This window comes from Anoplopoma fimbria, chromosome 2, assembly GCF_027596085.1.
Source record: "Anoplopoma fimbria isolate UVic2021 breed Golden Eagle Sablefish chromosome 2, Afim_UVic_2022, whole genome shotgun sequence".
NCBI classification, from domain to species: Eukaryota; Metazoa; Chordata; class Actinopteri; order Perciformes; family Anoplopomatidae; genus Anoplopoma; species Anoplopoma fimbria.
In genome coordinates this window covers 15,918,825-15,936,297 of record NC_072450.1, presented here as the reverse complement: position 1 = coordinate 15,936,297, position 17,473 = coordinate 15,918,825, and the positions used below count along the sequence as shown (strand labels likewise).

At 40.8% G+C, this 17,473-nt stretch overlaps 2 protein-coding genes across 3 annotated transcripts in view; both read right to left on the bottom strand.

The window, feature by feature from the left end:
• kiaa1549lb (KIAA1549-like b) overlaps positions 1-8,465 on the bottom strand; it is a 53,256-nt gene extending 44,791 nt beyond the window's left edge. Inside the window, exon 1 of the mRNA XM_054616908.1 lies at positions 8,234-8,465. Coding sequence (XP_054472883.1) covers positions 8,234-8,465 — 232 coding nt within the window. The remainder of the gene's footprint in view (positions 1-8,233) is intronic.
• Positions 8,466-11,492: 3,027 nt separating this feature from the next.
• Positions 11,493-17,473, bottom strand: part of hipk3b (homeodomain interacting protein kinase 3b) — a 35,144-nt gene continuing 29,163 nt past the window's right edge. Inside the window, exons 14-17 of one of the 2 annotated variants that reach the window (XM_054610111.1) lie at positions 17,195-17,457; positions 16,779-16,830; positions 15,731-15,861; positions 11,493-15,117 (exon numbers count right to left, since the gene is read on the bottom strand). In XM_054610111.1, the coding sequence (XP_054466086.1) occupies positions 14,606-15,117; positions 15,731-15,861; positions 16,779-16,830; positions 17,195-17,457 (958 nt within the window). In that variant the 3' untranslated portion in view covers positions 11,493-14,605. The remainder of the gene's footprint in view (positions 15,118-15,730; positions 15,862-16,778; positions 16,831-17,194; positions 17,458-17,473) is intronic. The other variant, XM_054610118.1, reaches the window with a different exon arrangement.

Genomic DNA, 17,473 nt, shown 5'->3' with positions numbered 1-17,473 from the left:
AAAAAAACCTTAAGTCCATACTTTGCCCTCTGTCCTTACAGATTTACTTATTTAATTGGATATTCTGTCATTCTTGTAATTTAAACTTCTGCAAATACCTATACAACTTAATGGGTGCAATCCATGACTCGAAATTATGTCAACTGTCAAGGAGAGGCCCGTCTCCTAGGTGATATCATTAATGAGATGTATGTATACGACCATGAGATGCCATGATCCAATCCTACGGACACGCTCTTGACCTTCACAGGGTACATAGAGAAGTCAGAAACACACACCGGCTCTAAACTGCATTTCACTGATATTGTACAGTAAAATTGTTGATTTGGTTTGCAACATTCATGGTTGTGATTTAATTATTGATCTATAGGGCCTCTTGTGCAATATATCAGGTCTTGTGCCGTACGATATTTCAGCTGCAAATATATTGATGCAATACATTTGACTTTAAAGGGTAACTTTGGTATTCTTCATCCTGGACACTATTTTCCCATGAGTCTATGTGACTAATTGAAATTGGACAGTATTGAGGGAGAGCGGCTGCCTTCTGCAATGTGCTCCCTTAATACTGGACCAATTTCCAAAAAATTGTTGTTCCCAATAGTCACAAAAAAACATGGGAAAATGTGGTCCAGGTTGGGAAATGCAGAACTTACATTTTAACAGACAAATTAAATGTCTACTATAGTTGCGTCATAATTAAAAAATGTTTAACATAACAACAAAAGTAATACTCACTCTCTGATACTGACAAGTTTTGACAAAAATCCCCAAAACATACACATGAATTTGTACTAAAGGAAAGAGGTATCCTTACTAGAAGGCTTTCATAGATATTTGCTACAAATGGCTATGAGCAGGAGCATGTGTAAAGGACTTGTTTTTGTGAATGCAAAGGGTTGGCTCTCCAGCGGCACTGGAACCACACACTTTGGTTATCCCAATAATGAATTGGCCTGTGGGGAACAGCCTGTCTCATTTTAAGACTTCAGCGCACTAAATCAACCAAATGCTCTATGGTATAGATTTATAAAAGTGCAGAGAAGTGAGTGCATCTATAAGTGTTTGTTTGTGTGTGTGTGTGTGTGTGTGTGTGTGTGTGTGTGTGTGTGTGTGTGTGTGTGTGTGTGTGTGTGTGTGTGTGTGTGTGTGTGTGTGTGTGTGTGTGTGTGTGTGTGTGTGTGTGGCTGTATGAACATTTTCGTCTTACTTCACCAATTCCTCTTAAAAAAAAAGTGCGTTATTGAAAATGTATGACACATTATAAGGAATTATCTTTATTTAAATATCAGTTTGACAACATAACCTAATTTAGTTTGTGCAAGTTATTCAAATTACATCCAAATGTGATAAAAGTAAGTATAAGCACTGAACCCACTTCTAATCTCTGTCAGTACAGTAGAACATCTTTAAATTCATAAGACAGCTTGATTACTGATTACTAAGATAGGCTTCTAAAACTGTTGATCATTTCCTTTAATGCTCTCCGAGCTCAGCTTAGCCCTCCCCAGTACTCTTGATGCTTCACTGACGCTGTCATCTTTGCCTCAACTCTAAACCTGCTTCACTGAAGCTAGGAATCACAGAGCGAGTGCCTGAATCTGTGATGTCACTGGGACTTAAAATCAGAGGCTTCTCCACAGACTGTGGGTGGAACGCTGATGTTTCAATGACATAATATACTACAGACTACCTCTATCTGCCTGGGGCTGGGGGACATAACATGGGGTCACCTCATCTGCTGAATAAGATGTCTAAGTGTCTTAGACTGATGTTGTTGGTAGTCATGAATACATTCTGGAACTTATTTTACAATATTGAATATTTATCTGATATTGATAATTGTGTGGCACTATACGGCGGGAAATTGCCTGTAATATTGCATATAAACTGTAATAATAAAATGGATGGTCGGTGTAATGAACAGTTACACTGTTATGCAGTAAATCAGAATATAAAACCTTTTACATGTTGCACAAAAACTCAACATATCATCATGGTGTGATTCTATTGTAAATTGACAGATGAGAATTTTGCCCCAGTTTCTTCCCAATCCAATTAGAGCCCACAAAAGAGGGGCATACTCACATTTACATGACAATATAAAACAACTGACAGTTTGGTCATGAGAATTCTCACCCTAAAAAGGGGTCACAGACTAACAATGTACCATTCATTGGTATTTTCTATATTATCGTTTACTCAGATGACTACATGTTATATGAAACAGGCTGCTGCAGCTAAAAACCTGCAAACTTGCCAACCCTGAACTGCTTAAGAACGAGCAATCTTTTTACACAAGGCCGATGATAAGCAGTTAACGTGAAGGTTACTGCTCTTCCTGGCCGAGATTCCATTTTTACATTTTTATAAGCGTTAAAACGTCTGTAGTTTGCTCCACTCAAGAAAACCAACAGCTTTAAACACTTATTTTTTAAGGAAACAAGCACATATAAGCTCAACCAACTGTAACATGACACCACTTGCCCAGTACCAAACGGCAGACATAGTTTACGTTAGCTAGTGAAGAAAGTTGAAGAGCTAGCAACAACAGACCAGGCTACTTTTCCTTTAACGTTTAGTAGGTGCAGCCCGTAACAGAGCAAAAAAATGAGTTATTGTTTGACTAACGTTTCTCGGGGAGACAGAAACATGCCTCCACTACGAGACTTGTGTTGTTTTCTGTCAGCTAACGTTACATTTGAGAGTAGGCAACTGTTTGCTAGCATGTAAAACAGAGCCCTATAGTAAAATATTAGTTTCAGGGAACTGCGATCAGCGTTTTTCTGCCCTCTAGCGGTCAAAAATGATAACTGCAGCTTAATGTAAGTGTGGTGCACATTGATTGTATTCAAGTCAGAATCAGTAAATCAACAGTATTTACAGAGTAGCTAGAGTTTATTGATTGTACGTGTTGAGTGTGTGCATGCACACATTTTGCATTTTGAAGGCTCAGTGTAATAAATTAGTTTGTATGTGTCGGTGATCTCAAATTCCCTCTTCCAGCGGTTCAAAGGGATTAGCTGAAATGCCACAGTCCACAGAGGCATCTGTGTGAAAATGCAAAGCCTACAGCTACATTACACTTAGCGTTTCGGTCAATAACAATAGCAGACAAAAACTAAATATGATACAATGACAGTGACACTATTAAATATGATTGATGACCCCTGTTTGGGACTATATGTCTCTCTCTTTCTCTCGCCGTTCTTCTGTCACGCTCATTTATGCACACCATAGACATAACTCCTGGTCTGATTCAGCCTCATCCACTGCTCACAAAAATGTTCGTCAATTTTTTATATCCACATCTTTCACTTTTCCCATGAAATCACTCAAAGATACAGAGAATGACACTTGACACATGACGAAAACCACCAGAGTCAAGGCCCTTAAAGCTCATAGAGCCATGTCCTATAAACAACAATTTAAATACAATGTATGTGAAATTTTATACGCCCTAAGGATGAGACAAATACCACCTTAATAGTCATTACTGCTACTTGAATCCGGGGACATACAGTGTAGCTATATGCCCACCTTCAACCTGAGCAGAAATATAATCAGCCTGGATGACTGGAAACACCTGGGGGGGAAATGATTGCAGGACCTGTCAACACTAGATTAATATCTTGGTTTGGTTCACTTGGGGTGATTTCCATGGCTGAATTACTGATCTTTATACAGGAGTTAAGACAAAATGATATCCACTAAATTTTTTGATTTGTTCTTATGTTCCTAAAAATCGTTAGCTATTCCCATAACTGTACTAAATCATTTTCTATGTAGAAAAGTCCCTCAAGGCCACTGATGCTATTCAAAATGTATTCTAAGGTTGGTTATCCGGTTTGCATTTTTTTATAATTTCATTTTAGTTGATTTACTCTTTCAAACAGACAGATTGCAATCTTACAATTTTTGACAATTACTGCCTTTATATATCGCTTACTTCGGTCAGCCTTTTTGAGAGATGTATAAGATGCAAAATAATGTATGTTTTCATTCTAAAAGATGGGCTCATTCGTATTGTACATTCCTAAATTCCACAGAGAATCAGGCCTTTAATGCTGTCTTCTGCCGTGGTACCGTGTGCAGCGGCGTGATGAACGTGAGGAGCGGTGTGGTGAATTATACAGTGTGTCCCAATAAATCGACTCCTGTCCCTTCCCAAGCAGCAGCAGAGCCAAGTCTTTGTCTGCCATCAACCTGCACCAAACAGCCAAAAGACGGAGAGAGAGAGAGAGAGAGAGAGAGAGAGATAGACCAAAGAAACAGAGAGGCGCAAAGGTACAGAGAGATACTGGAGGGAAACACACACACACACACACACTATTCCCTGATTGCCAGACAGGCTTCTAATTAGTATCTTGGACCATCTGCCCAGCATTATCCCTTGTATAGTTCATTGCTGTCATTTCATAACATCTATGTGTTTTATTAGTGCTTCCTGCTTTGTTTACAGCAGCGAAGGAGGAAAGACTGCAAACCCTTTGACCTTCTTCAAGATCTGACAGGAACAGACACAAAAAGAGCCCTGTGAGATAATCATAGCCAAGATGGATTACAATAAATGTTCTTTTCCTCTGCCAATACTAATATATATATAAATATATATATGACATCATTACATAATGTTGAACGGAACTCGCGCGGTCTCGATGTCCTAACATACAAAAGAAAACAGACGGATGACACTGGGTAGAATATAAACAATTGTCTTTTGTAAATTTACTTTACAATTTGATATCTCAATCTGTTTGTTTAGAAAGACAAATGTTTGCATTACGACTGAATGCAAATGAAAGCTCCCCCTGAGGAGACACCATCTATCTCGCCCGTGCACGCACACCACATACATGCCCATACATCTTAAGCCCTCCTGACATGTCTTACCCACAACATAATTAACTGATGTCCATTAAATCACTGCAATGAGGTGAAACCAGGGAAATAAACAGAGAAATCGTGCCCTCTATTTGCTTCTGTAAAGCCAGAGCTCAAGCAGAGCAGGTCATCAGACCAATGGTGAGTCATGGTTGTTGTTTGTTAAAACCAATTCCTGGAAGTAATTTTAACATTAACCATCGTGACAGCCTAATAAAAAGTCTAATCTAGGCAGAGGGAAAGAAAACTGCAAGATACTGAACCACACAAAATGCGAAACAGAGGCAAACCACAGAGAGTGTTGTGATGTGCAGCTCCCTGTTCAATTAACAGTCATTTTTGGGGCTAAAAGCCCCAGACTGCATTGCAAATAGGAAATGGCTTTGAATCTTACTGTCATGTCTCTTTTCAATGAATTCCTAAGCAGAAAGTGATGACTGGCAACAGCTTAGGGATTGCATCTCATACAGCAAGAGGTCTGTGAGGTTAACTCCTGTCGAAACAGAGCTGTCAGCACTCATAAGCAATGGAAGGGCTGTGGTAGTACGAGTAAACAGAAGAAACGTCAGAAGAAGAACGTCTGGTTGAGGATGTACCAAAGGTTTGTTGGCTTGGATCATTCATCTGCGTGTCCTCAAATTAAGAAAGAAAGACCAGACAAGAAATCCTGCAAGTGCATTGAAGATCAATCTAACTGCATGAAAAAGCTTCATCTTTGCAGCCACATAATTCAGGACCCTCTCACTGCACACTGCCCTCTACTCTACTGGATGTTGAAGGGTTGAAGGGTGGAAATTAGTTATTGTTGGACAAAAATTGGCGTTCCCATAGTAACCACATGTTGTACTGCCTTCAAACATTAAGGGGATGAAGCTGTGAGTGAGGGTATTACCAGCTCACAGTGACTGAGGATGTTTTTCATTCACTAAAACCTTACAAGCAAACAAACACACATGAACAGCAGTATAGCCCGGATGATACTGGATTTCTTTTTAGGCCGATAATAGTATTTAGTTGTTCAGGAGCTGCCAACATGAGATTGAAAGTCAATGCCTGACTGTTGTTTAATGACATTGTGCAGGGACATGGAGGGGCAGTCCAAACTTTAACTTTGTAATGTATTATTCATCATTTATGTCCATCTTGGTGATTTTGTTTAGCCTGAAGCCACCCTAAAGTCCAATATGATGGACATTAACATGGCAGCCTGAAATCTGATTTTCCCCACCCAAAGGCACATTTTGATGTATGGTCAATATTAGAAGAAGGCCTTCTGGTCATCATTATAGTTATTATTATGCCTGAGTATCCTTCAAATACTCCTGCTCTCTTTTTTCCCAAATTTGAAACATGTATAGCCCACTGCATTTGGAATATTTTTTATGTCAGGAATATGAGGCCAGAGGTAAATGTGACACTAAAAACTGTTTCAGTGGCCCACCGTCACTGACTGAATGTACCTGGTGGAGGAAACACATAAGCGTGGACAGAGAAACAGTCTTTCATGTGCATCAGTCACATCATGGTCAATACTTGATCCACCTAATAAGGTCAGTATCTGCGGCAACACCAACAAAGTGCATCGGAATGGGTGCATACCTAAGTCAATGAATAATGTATCCCATTAAAGATCCATAAGGAACCAGGGAAGGGGGAGATTTGGCACAAGCCAAATATGAGAAACTAAATTCAAATCATAAGTGAACTATATATAAAATTGAAATCAGAGAAAAGGCAGAGGTCCATGTGTGCTCAGTCAATAAGTGCTACCTTATCAAATTAAAGATACACATTGTGATTGGTAGTAATCCCAGGATATTTTGGGGGAGTTTAGAGTACATCCTCCATGTTTCAAACCAGTAACACCACTGAAATACAGCGTACAGACTAATGTAAACATTCAGACAACCAGTTGAGAAGGCCACAGAATCCAACACTCACTATCAGTATATCTACACAAAAGACAACATACTAAGTGCACAGTTTCTTGTGTCCTGTCTCCTTCCTAGGTGAATACTAAAAGTATACTCCCATACCTCTTTCACCAAATATGTAATGTATAGCACAGGTACTGCTGCCGTTACTGCTGGGCTCATGTGTTTAGGAATGGATGTGCTGACTGTGAGAATGGGAAGGTGGAGGTAGGAAGGGGGAGGAGGAGACGTTGCTACTGTAGCAGTGCATCAGCAGAGGTGAGACGACAGCCACTACATCCCAGTTTGCAGACTGGAGGGAGGTGATGGGGCTACTGTTAGATACACACACACTTACCACTTGCACTAAACATCTCGTTTTGTTCTCTTTCAATGCAAGAGCGGTTTAAAGCCGTCCACGCTGAGGTGGTGTAAATAGTCACATGAGGAGAGAAAAAAAGGCCAAAAGCAGTGCACAGGCAGAGACTTATTGTCTTTTGCAGTCAAGCCTCCTCTCCAAGCGTTCATGGATGAAGGGCAGCTATGTCGGCCGATCTTACCCCAGCTGCCTCTCATACCGCCAGAGACACACGGACCTCCAGTGGGCTCCAGTATGTGTGTCATTAGTGCTAACCCAGATGCTCTGAAACACTGACTTTCCTGTGACTGCATTTCCATTCCCAGAATAACCCCCCCCCTTAAGCTTATTACACAGAATAACAATGTTTAGTAACCTCTCTCATGGAAATGCAAAGCAAAATGAAATGCACATTGCAGAACAAATGGGATATGAAGTTTAGATGAGAGACAAAGTTGAGGTCCAGACAGCTCATGATGGTTCCAGCTGCGGGAGGAGAACCAGAGGTTTAAGGTTTGTGCAGTGCAATGTGATCAGAGAGACAAAAGAGTTGACTAGCGGCGGGCTCAGGTGGAAAGATTAGTAGGTAACAGAGTTACATCACATACAAGCAAACCCTGCCCAGTCCAGCATCAGCACCACCTCTGACACAACACACCATGCAGTGCGGTCAGTACAGGGGAATGAATCCTGAATAAGAGCCGTTTGGACATCTCCCTGACTGCGCAAAATTGCAATGCAATAACAGCCGTGTGCATGTCACAGCATGTGCAAAGAGCTTAAAGATGCATGGATCATGTTTTTTTGGGGGGGGTTTCTTACAATAAAGGAAGCTATTGAGCCCTCCACAATGCCTGTACGTGAATCAAGCACCCAGCAGCATGAGATGTGCGGATTACAAAACGCTGTCCGTGTGAAACAAAATAACCTTTTTTTTTTTTTTTTTTTTTTTTTTTTTTTTTCCCCCACCCAATATGTTCCCAACTCATCCCTTTGCGGTGTAGTTGTGACAGATTTTATTGCAACACATCAGCATGTGTTTTGTTGCGGCAGATACGTCGGCGGTGTGTGTGCTTACCCTCTGCGGCCACAGCGCACCGGACAACAAGGGAAAGCATCCCCGCACACAGCAGACAGTTTGCGAGCATCCCCGCTGCTCCGGCTCTCCACCTGGTCCTCAAACACCTCACGTCTCCTCCGGCATCCGTCCTCCTGCGCGGTGACCGACCGTCGGGCTCCGCCGCTCGGGGTCCCACGGCTCCGACCGCTCCGGGGTGACCTGTCCGTCCACCCTTCAAACAGGGAGCCATATCCAGCGGATAAGTTGCTGAACTTTCGGTCGTAAATAATACATCGGATCAATCCTCGTGCGTAAACGGGAAACGCAGCGGTCCCGCGGTCTCGTCGTGGTGTCCAGGGCTGGAGGTTGGGAGGGAGGGAGGAGGGAGGGTTGGGTGGCGGGGGGGGGAGCTAGAAATTGGCCCTATCGCTCCGCTCCGCTCCGCTCGGTCCACCCATCACCGCCGAGTGGCGCAGGGAGGCGCGCACACTTTGCCAAAGGTTTGACATTTAGCTGTTGGCGGTGGACTGGCTCATACAGACATGCTGGAGGTGGATGAGAGACATTTGGTATTTGGTGGACGTTTAGCCACAGATCTGAGGGACAGGGAGGCTGCTGGGTCTCTGGTTGACAGCCTTAGAATGAGCCTCTCTGCTGTTAATTGTAGGGAGAAAGTGGAGGCGAGCGGTCTGTAGGACGACCTCTGCTGGGTGGATGAAGCCAGGCAGAAATCAATGTGGAGCAGGTTGCATTTATTTTTCTTGTTCACGCATACGGTGGAGCAGGACTAGGCCCTATATTCAGAAGGTCGTATTTAGGTTTGATTTAACCTCCATTAAGGCTTTGGAGGTGTCCTGGTCACGTAGCCTATCCAACATTATAGGTTCATAATTATTCAGGTCTTTCCTAAAACAATAGTTAAGTCGATTGATTGAAACAAGTTTGCTTGCTGTAATCATTCATCCTGCTCGTATACTAGAGTTCCTTTTCAAATGTAATTTTAATGTTTTGGGACAAAATGTGTAGATCAAGCCCAATTTCACCATGTTGTCGTGCTGCTTTCATGTTTGGTAATCCATTTTACCTCCATTAAGGCTTTGGAGGTGTCCTGGGCTTCTCTGCTACCTGAATATGAATGACTGTAGTAGGACTGCTGTTGTACAGACTGGGACTATTATAGGCTACCTCCTCCACACCGCCACAAGATGTCAGCACTGACCCAGAACAAGTACTACAGGTCTTATTAAATGATCTTCATCAGCAGATGGGATGTTTGCTCAGTTAAAATCCGTCACCTTCCTAAAATAATGACCCAAGTCATTTTATCAGAAAACACAAAAAAAAACCCGGCCTAAGTCAGACTCTTGACATAATGTACAAAAGCTCAGTTATTTTTCCGTGAAGCAGAAATGCTGAGTAAATGAATCCATTATTCGTTTGGCAGAAAATTAATCCACAACAAATTGTGTTGATCACTTAATCCTTGAAATGTGTAATTAAACAAAAATACCCAATATTCTCTGGTTCCAGTTTCTCAAATGTGAAGTGTGCTGCTTTCCGTTGTTGATCATTTATAGCTGCAATCTGTATTGTTTCAATTGTAACATTTTATTTGGAATTTTCAGAGATTTAATAGACAAAGGGATTGATTCATAAACCCAAAAATGTTTCTGACAGAATACAATCAAATCAAGTCAATAATAAAAAATAAAAATGAATCTTCAGGCCCTCTCATGTAACTATGAGTTTGAAAACCACTGGAGTAGTATGTGCCAGAGTATCTAACCAGCAGTGTTTGAGAATGTGGTGGACGAGTTGCAATAGGATCAGTTAGAGTTGTGTGATGTTGTGTAATTCCACCTGAATTAATAAGATTATTGGGGGGAAAAAAACAGACCAAGTCAAAAAGAGCTGCTTCTATAGATTTTTTTTTTAATTCAAAGTGAATCTCAACAATGATACACCATAAAGTCTTATTTTGACACTCACCAAAAGAGTCACCTGGAAAACCCGCTTAATGTGACAAAGTAGAGAAGGCTTGGTCACACCTAAATCACTGAGAACTAGAGAGGAAACACTATCGCAAACTGTAAAGAGACATCACATCCATAGTTAGTTTTCCCAGTCCTCATACTGTAAATATTGCACAGTGCAATTGCTACATGGCAAACTAGTGTAGCACAAAATAAAAAAGCAAAATGAAACAAAAACGAAAAAACAAAGCCACAAAAATATACAGGTATTAAAACAGTAACAGTTCAGATTTCTATTTGATGAGCAATCTAAACAGATGATTCCATAACTTGCAGTGTGAATTAACTCTGAAATTGATAGATTACCAGAAAAATAAGAGCTTGAGTAAATCAAACCTCATCAAATCAAATCATAGAGTAACACAGTAGTACATTTAGACTAATACAGACCCTGAATTAACATCTCTAAAGGATAATACCGCAGCAGAGGATTTGTTTTCCGATATCAAAGTAATAACTTTAATTATAGTAAGTTTACAAACATATTTTATCTGTTAAATGAATCCTCAAAAAAAACAAAAACATATCCATAAACCCAAGGTCTCAATCGTGTGGATAATTAAAACAGTTTTCAATATTTCTCTCCTCTTGCATCCATTCTTTTCCTAACAAGCATGGGAGAGTTTATGCAGGCGCATTGCTGGTGAATACCTTTGGAGGAATCAAAACACAGATTACATTACACATGCTTATTATTGGGGAACTATTTCAAGCACTAATCTGCCCAGTTCATGCCTTGTTGTCATGAGCTTTCTTTCCCAAATTGATACTCGAGTATAATCAGTAAAGCGTACAGGTGAGAGGGAAAAAAAAGCTATCAAAATACATACAACCATATCAATGCAAGTGTTTACATGTGGAGTATTGCACTCATGACTGACCGTGCAGAGAAACCGCAATAATCTCCTTGACAGAGCAATTTCCATCCAGAACACAGAATAAACATCCAAACGAGACTGGATGTATAAAGCACGGCTCGTCTGATTTTTAAAAGGCCAGTGTTGTAAACTGTGCTCTGGTTACTCACACTCTGCCCTTAACTTGCACGATGGAAAAAGCTGCTCTGAGCAGACAGCTGACAGGCAGACAAAGTGAAGCAACTTAGGTGTACATGCAAGGTAATGTAAAGCATGGAGATTATCTAAGAACACTTGGTGGTGCAATGACCGCACAATGTAAAGTATTGCATCTGTCGTTTAGCCAGAGAGACTATCCAAAGATCGTTGAGTGTCATATCATTCAAAGTATGTTAGTTTGTGTGTGTGTGTGTGTGTGTGTGTGTGTGTGTGTGTGTGTGTGTGTGTGTGTGTGTGTGTGTTTTATTGTGTGTTATCACAGGGGCTTTGGTGGCGGCATTCTGAAACAAGAGGAGCACCACCACCATGTACATGTCCTCTGTCGGGTCTACAAGCTGATCAGAGGAGTACAGGTCCCTAGAATGACATTGTGTTAAAGTCCTACTTTTTATTACTGGTCTTGTGGCCGTTAAAAAGTCTGCGTACTCTGTATGGTAACGGACTGTTAGTGGATTCTATACCTTCCTCATCAAATACGAGGTGAGGAATCACCGTCTTGAATTCTCACTTTCTGAAGCTCAAGGCACATACACAGTGCTGCTCACACTGTCTCAATTTCGTTTAGGAACACATAACCATGACCACAGTTTTGCGTTGACAAAACATCATTTTGATATGAGACACTCATAAAGGGGAGAGCGATCCGAACACAAGGCAGTATAGAATAACAAACTGAAACTGATATTCTAGCCAGATATAACATTGAACAGTTAAAAAAAAAAGGATGCAATAAAGATTTGTTGAAATCAATTTAACAGTAAAACAAGTTGTAAATCATTATTTTGGAACAGAAACATTGGGCTAATTAGTTTTTTTTCGACAGACCCAAACCTAACCCCACCTGTGTGAGTGCTTAGTGGCGAGTGTGTTTGTGTGTAATTGGTGGAAACATTACAGAAGCTATTCAACCAACATAATGTTTTTTTAGTTTTTTTCTGGAATCTCACAGTGCTCTTGTAACACAGAAAAGAGTACTGGTAGTACACCGTATATACGTACAATGAAAAAGTTAAATCAATCCTGCAAGCTACAGCTTCAGATGTGTACAAAACATCAATATGAAAACATACAAAAATTAAGTTACATCGATACATCATTTATATGCAGTGATGAGCCCGAAAGGTTAATAAGGATAAAATACTGATGCAAAAACACACACCCCGAGAAACAACAAATGCAACTAATGTTCATCATCAGCAATACAGTAGTTACAATGACACTCCAAATATGAACGCAAAACACAAAAAATCAAAACCACTTCTATTTCAGATAATTAGGGACCTATACAAAAATAGCAACGCTAGGTTTAAACTCAGAGAAATCACCTAATTTCACAGCTATCGAAGTGGCAATCATCATGTAGCAGCTTATCTATGATACATTCAAGAAAGAAATGATACGACTTATTAATTGCCCAATAAGCTAGACAAAACCTTTGCCGTTTTTTTTTTTTTTTTTTTTTTTTTTTAAATACTATTTTTTAGTTTGTTTTAATTTAACCCCATTCTACAACTACAGTATAATTGAGGTCTATGCAAACAGAATAGCTACCTTGCTCAGGAAATGAATTACAGTCTTTGGTGCTGCACAAGCAACTTCATTTGAAAATAAAAGACAAAAAATACACACTTAACTAGTAAAATGAACAGATAAAATGAACGCACAGCATATCTACATATATATATATATATATATATATATATATATAGACTGGTGCTACCATCATATATATATATATATATATATATATATATATGTATATATCCTCCCTGACGGAATGTATAAAATAAGCAGTAGACACCGATAAGCCTTAAGCCTTTAACAAATGGTATAATGTAAAGGGAAAAAGTTAACTTTGTCACACATGCATAAATGAGAGAATTGCACACAATTAACTCACACCTTATCAAGCATCTGTACTAAATAGACTGGCTCTATAATATATGTCCATATATGTGTGTCTATATCGAATACTGCATGGTTTGCTCAGGCTTAGAAAATTCAATACCGTGAATTAATTTGCATTTTTTTCCTTACCTAATCAAAGCCATGCCCACCACATCTAAGAAACAAAGTGAAAACACTCAAAATGAAAATACGAAGACGAAAAAAAAAAAAAAAAAAAAAGAATCAACGACTATTTAGATTGTATTGCAGTTTCATCAAACAGTACAAATACTGTTTGTAATAATAGTTTCACTAAATAGAAAGTGATTATCAAATATTAAGCAATACTCAGTACTTGCATTTTGTACACTAGTTCATTCGGGAAAAGGGAGAACGGAAAAAGAAAAAAAAACGTTTTTAATGAAACAGTAAGCATTCGCAACAGCAAAGCATGCTGTTCTTCTTGAAAGAACAGAAAAGTAACTCACTACACACTGAAATATACACCGACTCCAAAAGATAAGCACCGCTATCCGCGATACATCACATCCATGCAGGCTATGCATGGACATATACACGACTGCATATATATACTCACACATAGGATGCATCGACTGATTGGAATTTCAAGTGCTGCAGTCCAGTACATTAATATTCATGTATATAGTCATATATAAGTAGTAACATTAACAACCTCAAATATGTAAGGCACTATGGCTGGGGACAGTTATACAATGCAGCGAGTCTTGTGACACAAACAATAAGAGCAACGTCTACGCATCTTTCCGTTTACATTTTTGCTCATGCAAGACCACATGCAGCGTGAGGAACAACCCTATATAAATCGGTTAATTGACTTGACATTGCTAACACCAAAAGACACCGAAAAGGTACAAATACTTCCAACGCAGTACAACATACACCGTGGACGACGTGTGAATCTGTCGATCTAGAGCTAGAGACTGGGATGGCTTTACAAATATGGATGTGTCTTGCACACGTAAGAAGGCAATATAGAAAAATAGCTGGGTTCAGGGGTGCAAAGTCTAACTATTCAACACCACCCCAATTATTTTACCTGTTTTGAGGAGTATTCGTAGAAGATCCAATGCAAAGATATATATCAAATGTGCAAAAAACACATTAAGTGTGAGTTTAACTACTCAGTCATTCTTTCACTCAATCATTCATACATTAATTTCTTCTAAATGTTTGCCCAAATCATCACCACCATTGGAACTTTTTTTTTTTTTTTTTTTTTTTTTAAAGCTTGAAGTTCAATTACACACAAGTCTACATGATTCAAAAAATAGCTTGCTTTCTCTGTGGTTGTGCCATGGTTTTGGAAATGAGAACCATGTTTGTGGTTTAAGATAGATTTTCGCCCTGCTCACTTAGCCCTCCGGTGGTATAAAGGGTACCTGGGCCGCCATGCTCACATGTAAGGGTACTGGTTTATTTTGGTGGGGCTGAGGGGGAAACTGGCGTAGGCGGGCGAGGCAATGTAGGAGTGCGGGGGAAAGAGGGGCTTGAATTGGCCCTGGGGGTGCAAGGTGGGGGAGGGCAGCAGCCGGGGGTTGATGCCCACTGTGACCTGATGCACGATGCCTGCCGGGTGGGAGATGCCGTAGGTGGGCTGGAGGACGGGGCGGGAGGCTACAGGGGAAGCCAGGAGGTGGGCCACGGGCGCAGCCGTGACCAGAGGACCAGACGGGGGGTAGGACAGTATGGTGGGCTGGGTGTGCGGGTGGCCCCCAAGGTGGTGGTGGGGGCCCGTAGTGTGGTTCGGGCTGCTGTGGGACAGGGTGAATGTGTGGCCATGCATGGTAGGAGGGATATAGGCCTGTGGTCTCCGGTGGGCAAAGTTGCCGTTCCATTCCTGATGGCAGGATCCGAAATGCTGCACCTAAGAGAGAGAATACCTCGCTGATAAGACTCACCACCTTCATCGACAGAGTTTGTCTTTATGAGCCACTAGATGCTGCTGTAACCACATTTTTTACATTCAATGTTGTGTCTTTGATCAGTCATTCACAATTTTGACAATTATCTCATCTTAATTTGTGTGTATGCCATTACAATATCATAGTCATTCTCTTTTTTTTTTGTTTTTACTGGCAATACATTTAGTTAGCAGTATCACAGAAAGTTGCCTTCACCCTTTAACACATTTAGAAATGTTCAGCAACCAACTGTGAGTAATATTGTACCAAAGCTGGATGATTTGTTAACGACAAAAGCTGCCGTGGCAGAGGACTTAAGTTCCATCCTTTTTTGCCCCTGCAACTTGTTTTCTTAGGAACATTAAATATATTTTGCAATCTTCCATAAAAATAAATTGTCTTTGGCTATACAATTGCTTATATTCGGTATTCTGCTTGATCGATGGGGCCAAATGTCCCCAATGTCTCTGTAGCAAACAACCCTTAACACATGAAATATAAAAAAAGTTGTGGCTGTTGACCTACTCATGTGTAAATGTGTTTGTGTGATACATGTATGTGACTTCATGTGCTCACCTGGCCAAAGCCTATAGGCGGCTGCTGGGGCTGGAATGCAGGGGTGATCTTCTGCGGCCTGTTGAGGAGGGGAGTGGACTGGTGATGATGTCGCCCATGAATGCCTCGCCCTTTGGACTGGCATGAAGACTCTAAGAGTTACATAGGTGGTCAGGTAAAAGGGGACGGATGGAGAAACACAGAGAGATGGAGATGACCTATTAATTCAGACAATTTGGTGTCCCACTATCAATATCACAATGGAAATAAGTGCAGGCAAAAGACAAAAAAAAAAAAAAAAAAAAAAAAGCAACCAGGGGTTGGATCCAACCACAACTGCAGAAAAGGCAACATTTGTGACAGGAGGCTTTGAAGGCTTATCAGTGATTTCAGCTGTGTTTGATCAGGTCCAAACCTTTAAACATAGCGACACCTGTCTTCTTTGTACGAGCTAGGCGATTATAAATAGCCATGTTTGGGGGGGGGATCTGGGAGGAGTTGCTAACTAAGCTTGTTCCTAGAAATTACAGTGGGGTCAGACCGTCAGCTATAAATACACCTGGTAGCACTAGAATAGCAAACTGCACCCTTTTATGTGGGGCTTTCGTTACAATAGTTAGTGGGACTGGGGGCAATAGGAATCTGCATGATTTTCTCTGAGGATTTACAGTTGAACCCTCCACTTTAAAATATCTATAAAGTGTTAGCTTTTAAATGTACTCAGTTGCTGCGAAAGACAGCGATGTCCCACTGACCACAGCCGTTAATAAAGCCTACATACAGCATGCGTAACTGCAGAAAGAAACATTTATCAAGCAATCATTTGTTTATGACAACCAGATGTGTTCATGTTCTCTGCTTGACATCCATGTTTTTTTATATTTTATTCAAGACATTACACATTGTGGAGCAATTCCACATGTCTTATGTAGCTTTAAAAAGTGCACATCCACACAGGTACAGGGGCACTCAGAGTCAGTCTGGAGCCAGAGTAAGGAGTAATGACAGCAAACAAATATCCACTCCAGAGTTCAGAGCAGATACTTCAGGTCAGGTCACCCATAATCACCTGTGAGAACCTCTGTGGTATACAAAGACAGCATAATCCCAGACCATGTGACCTGTGGAGCAGACAGCAGCAGTGGTGACTGGATCTTTGAGCTAGCATGACCTACTCATGCACTTGCTAGTCTTCTGAGTGTATAACACCACCAGAGTGTACTTCAAACACAAAGCAACTGAGTGTGAAGAAGAAATGGTGTCCTGTCACCTGTTTTACTCATATGATCATTTACGTTTGGAGATAATCTTGGTTTAGCACACTGGTCACTGTCACTCTCAGCAGTTCTTAAGTACAACAATGCATGAATTTCAGACTGCATTCTTGAAACCTAATGTATATTATTAGGTCAACTCAAGGTGGGACTTAAATACGGAACGTACTTAAAGTATTGTGTTAACAATGTATCATATGTCCAGTTTTACCTGTGTTGCCATACGTGTCACTGACAGCAGGGTAGTTGTTGTTGTTGTTCTGCACTCTCATTGGAGGCACCACGACGGTACGAACTGTTGGCTTGCTGGGCTCTGTTTCCGGGGCAACACACGCGACACGGGGCTCGCAGTTCTGGTTGCTGTCGGCGATGAAGCGTTGCTGTGTGAAGGGACTGTTGCTATGGCCAGAGGCGTCTGAGGCAGGCGAACTGTCCACTGTGTCACAACCGCTCTCCTGTTCGTCATCCGACATGCTGCAAGAGGGCAACC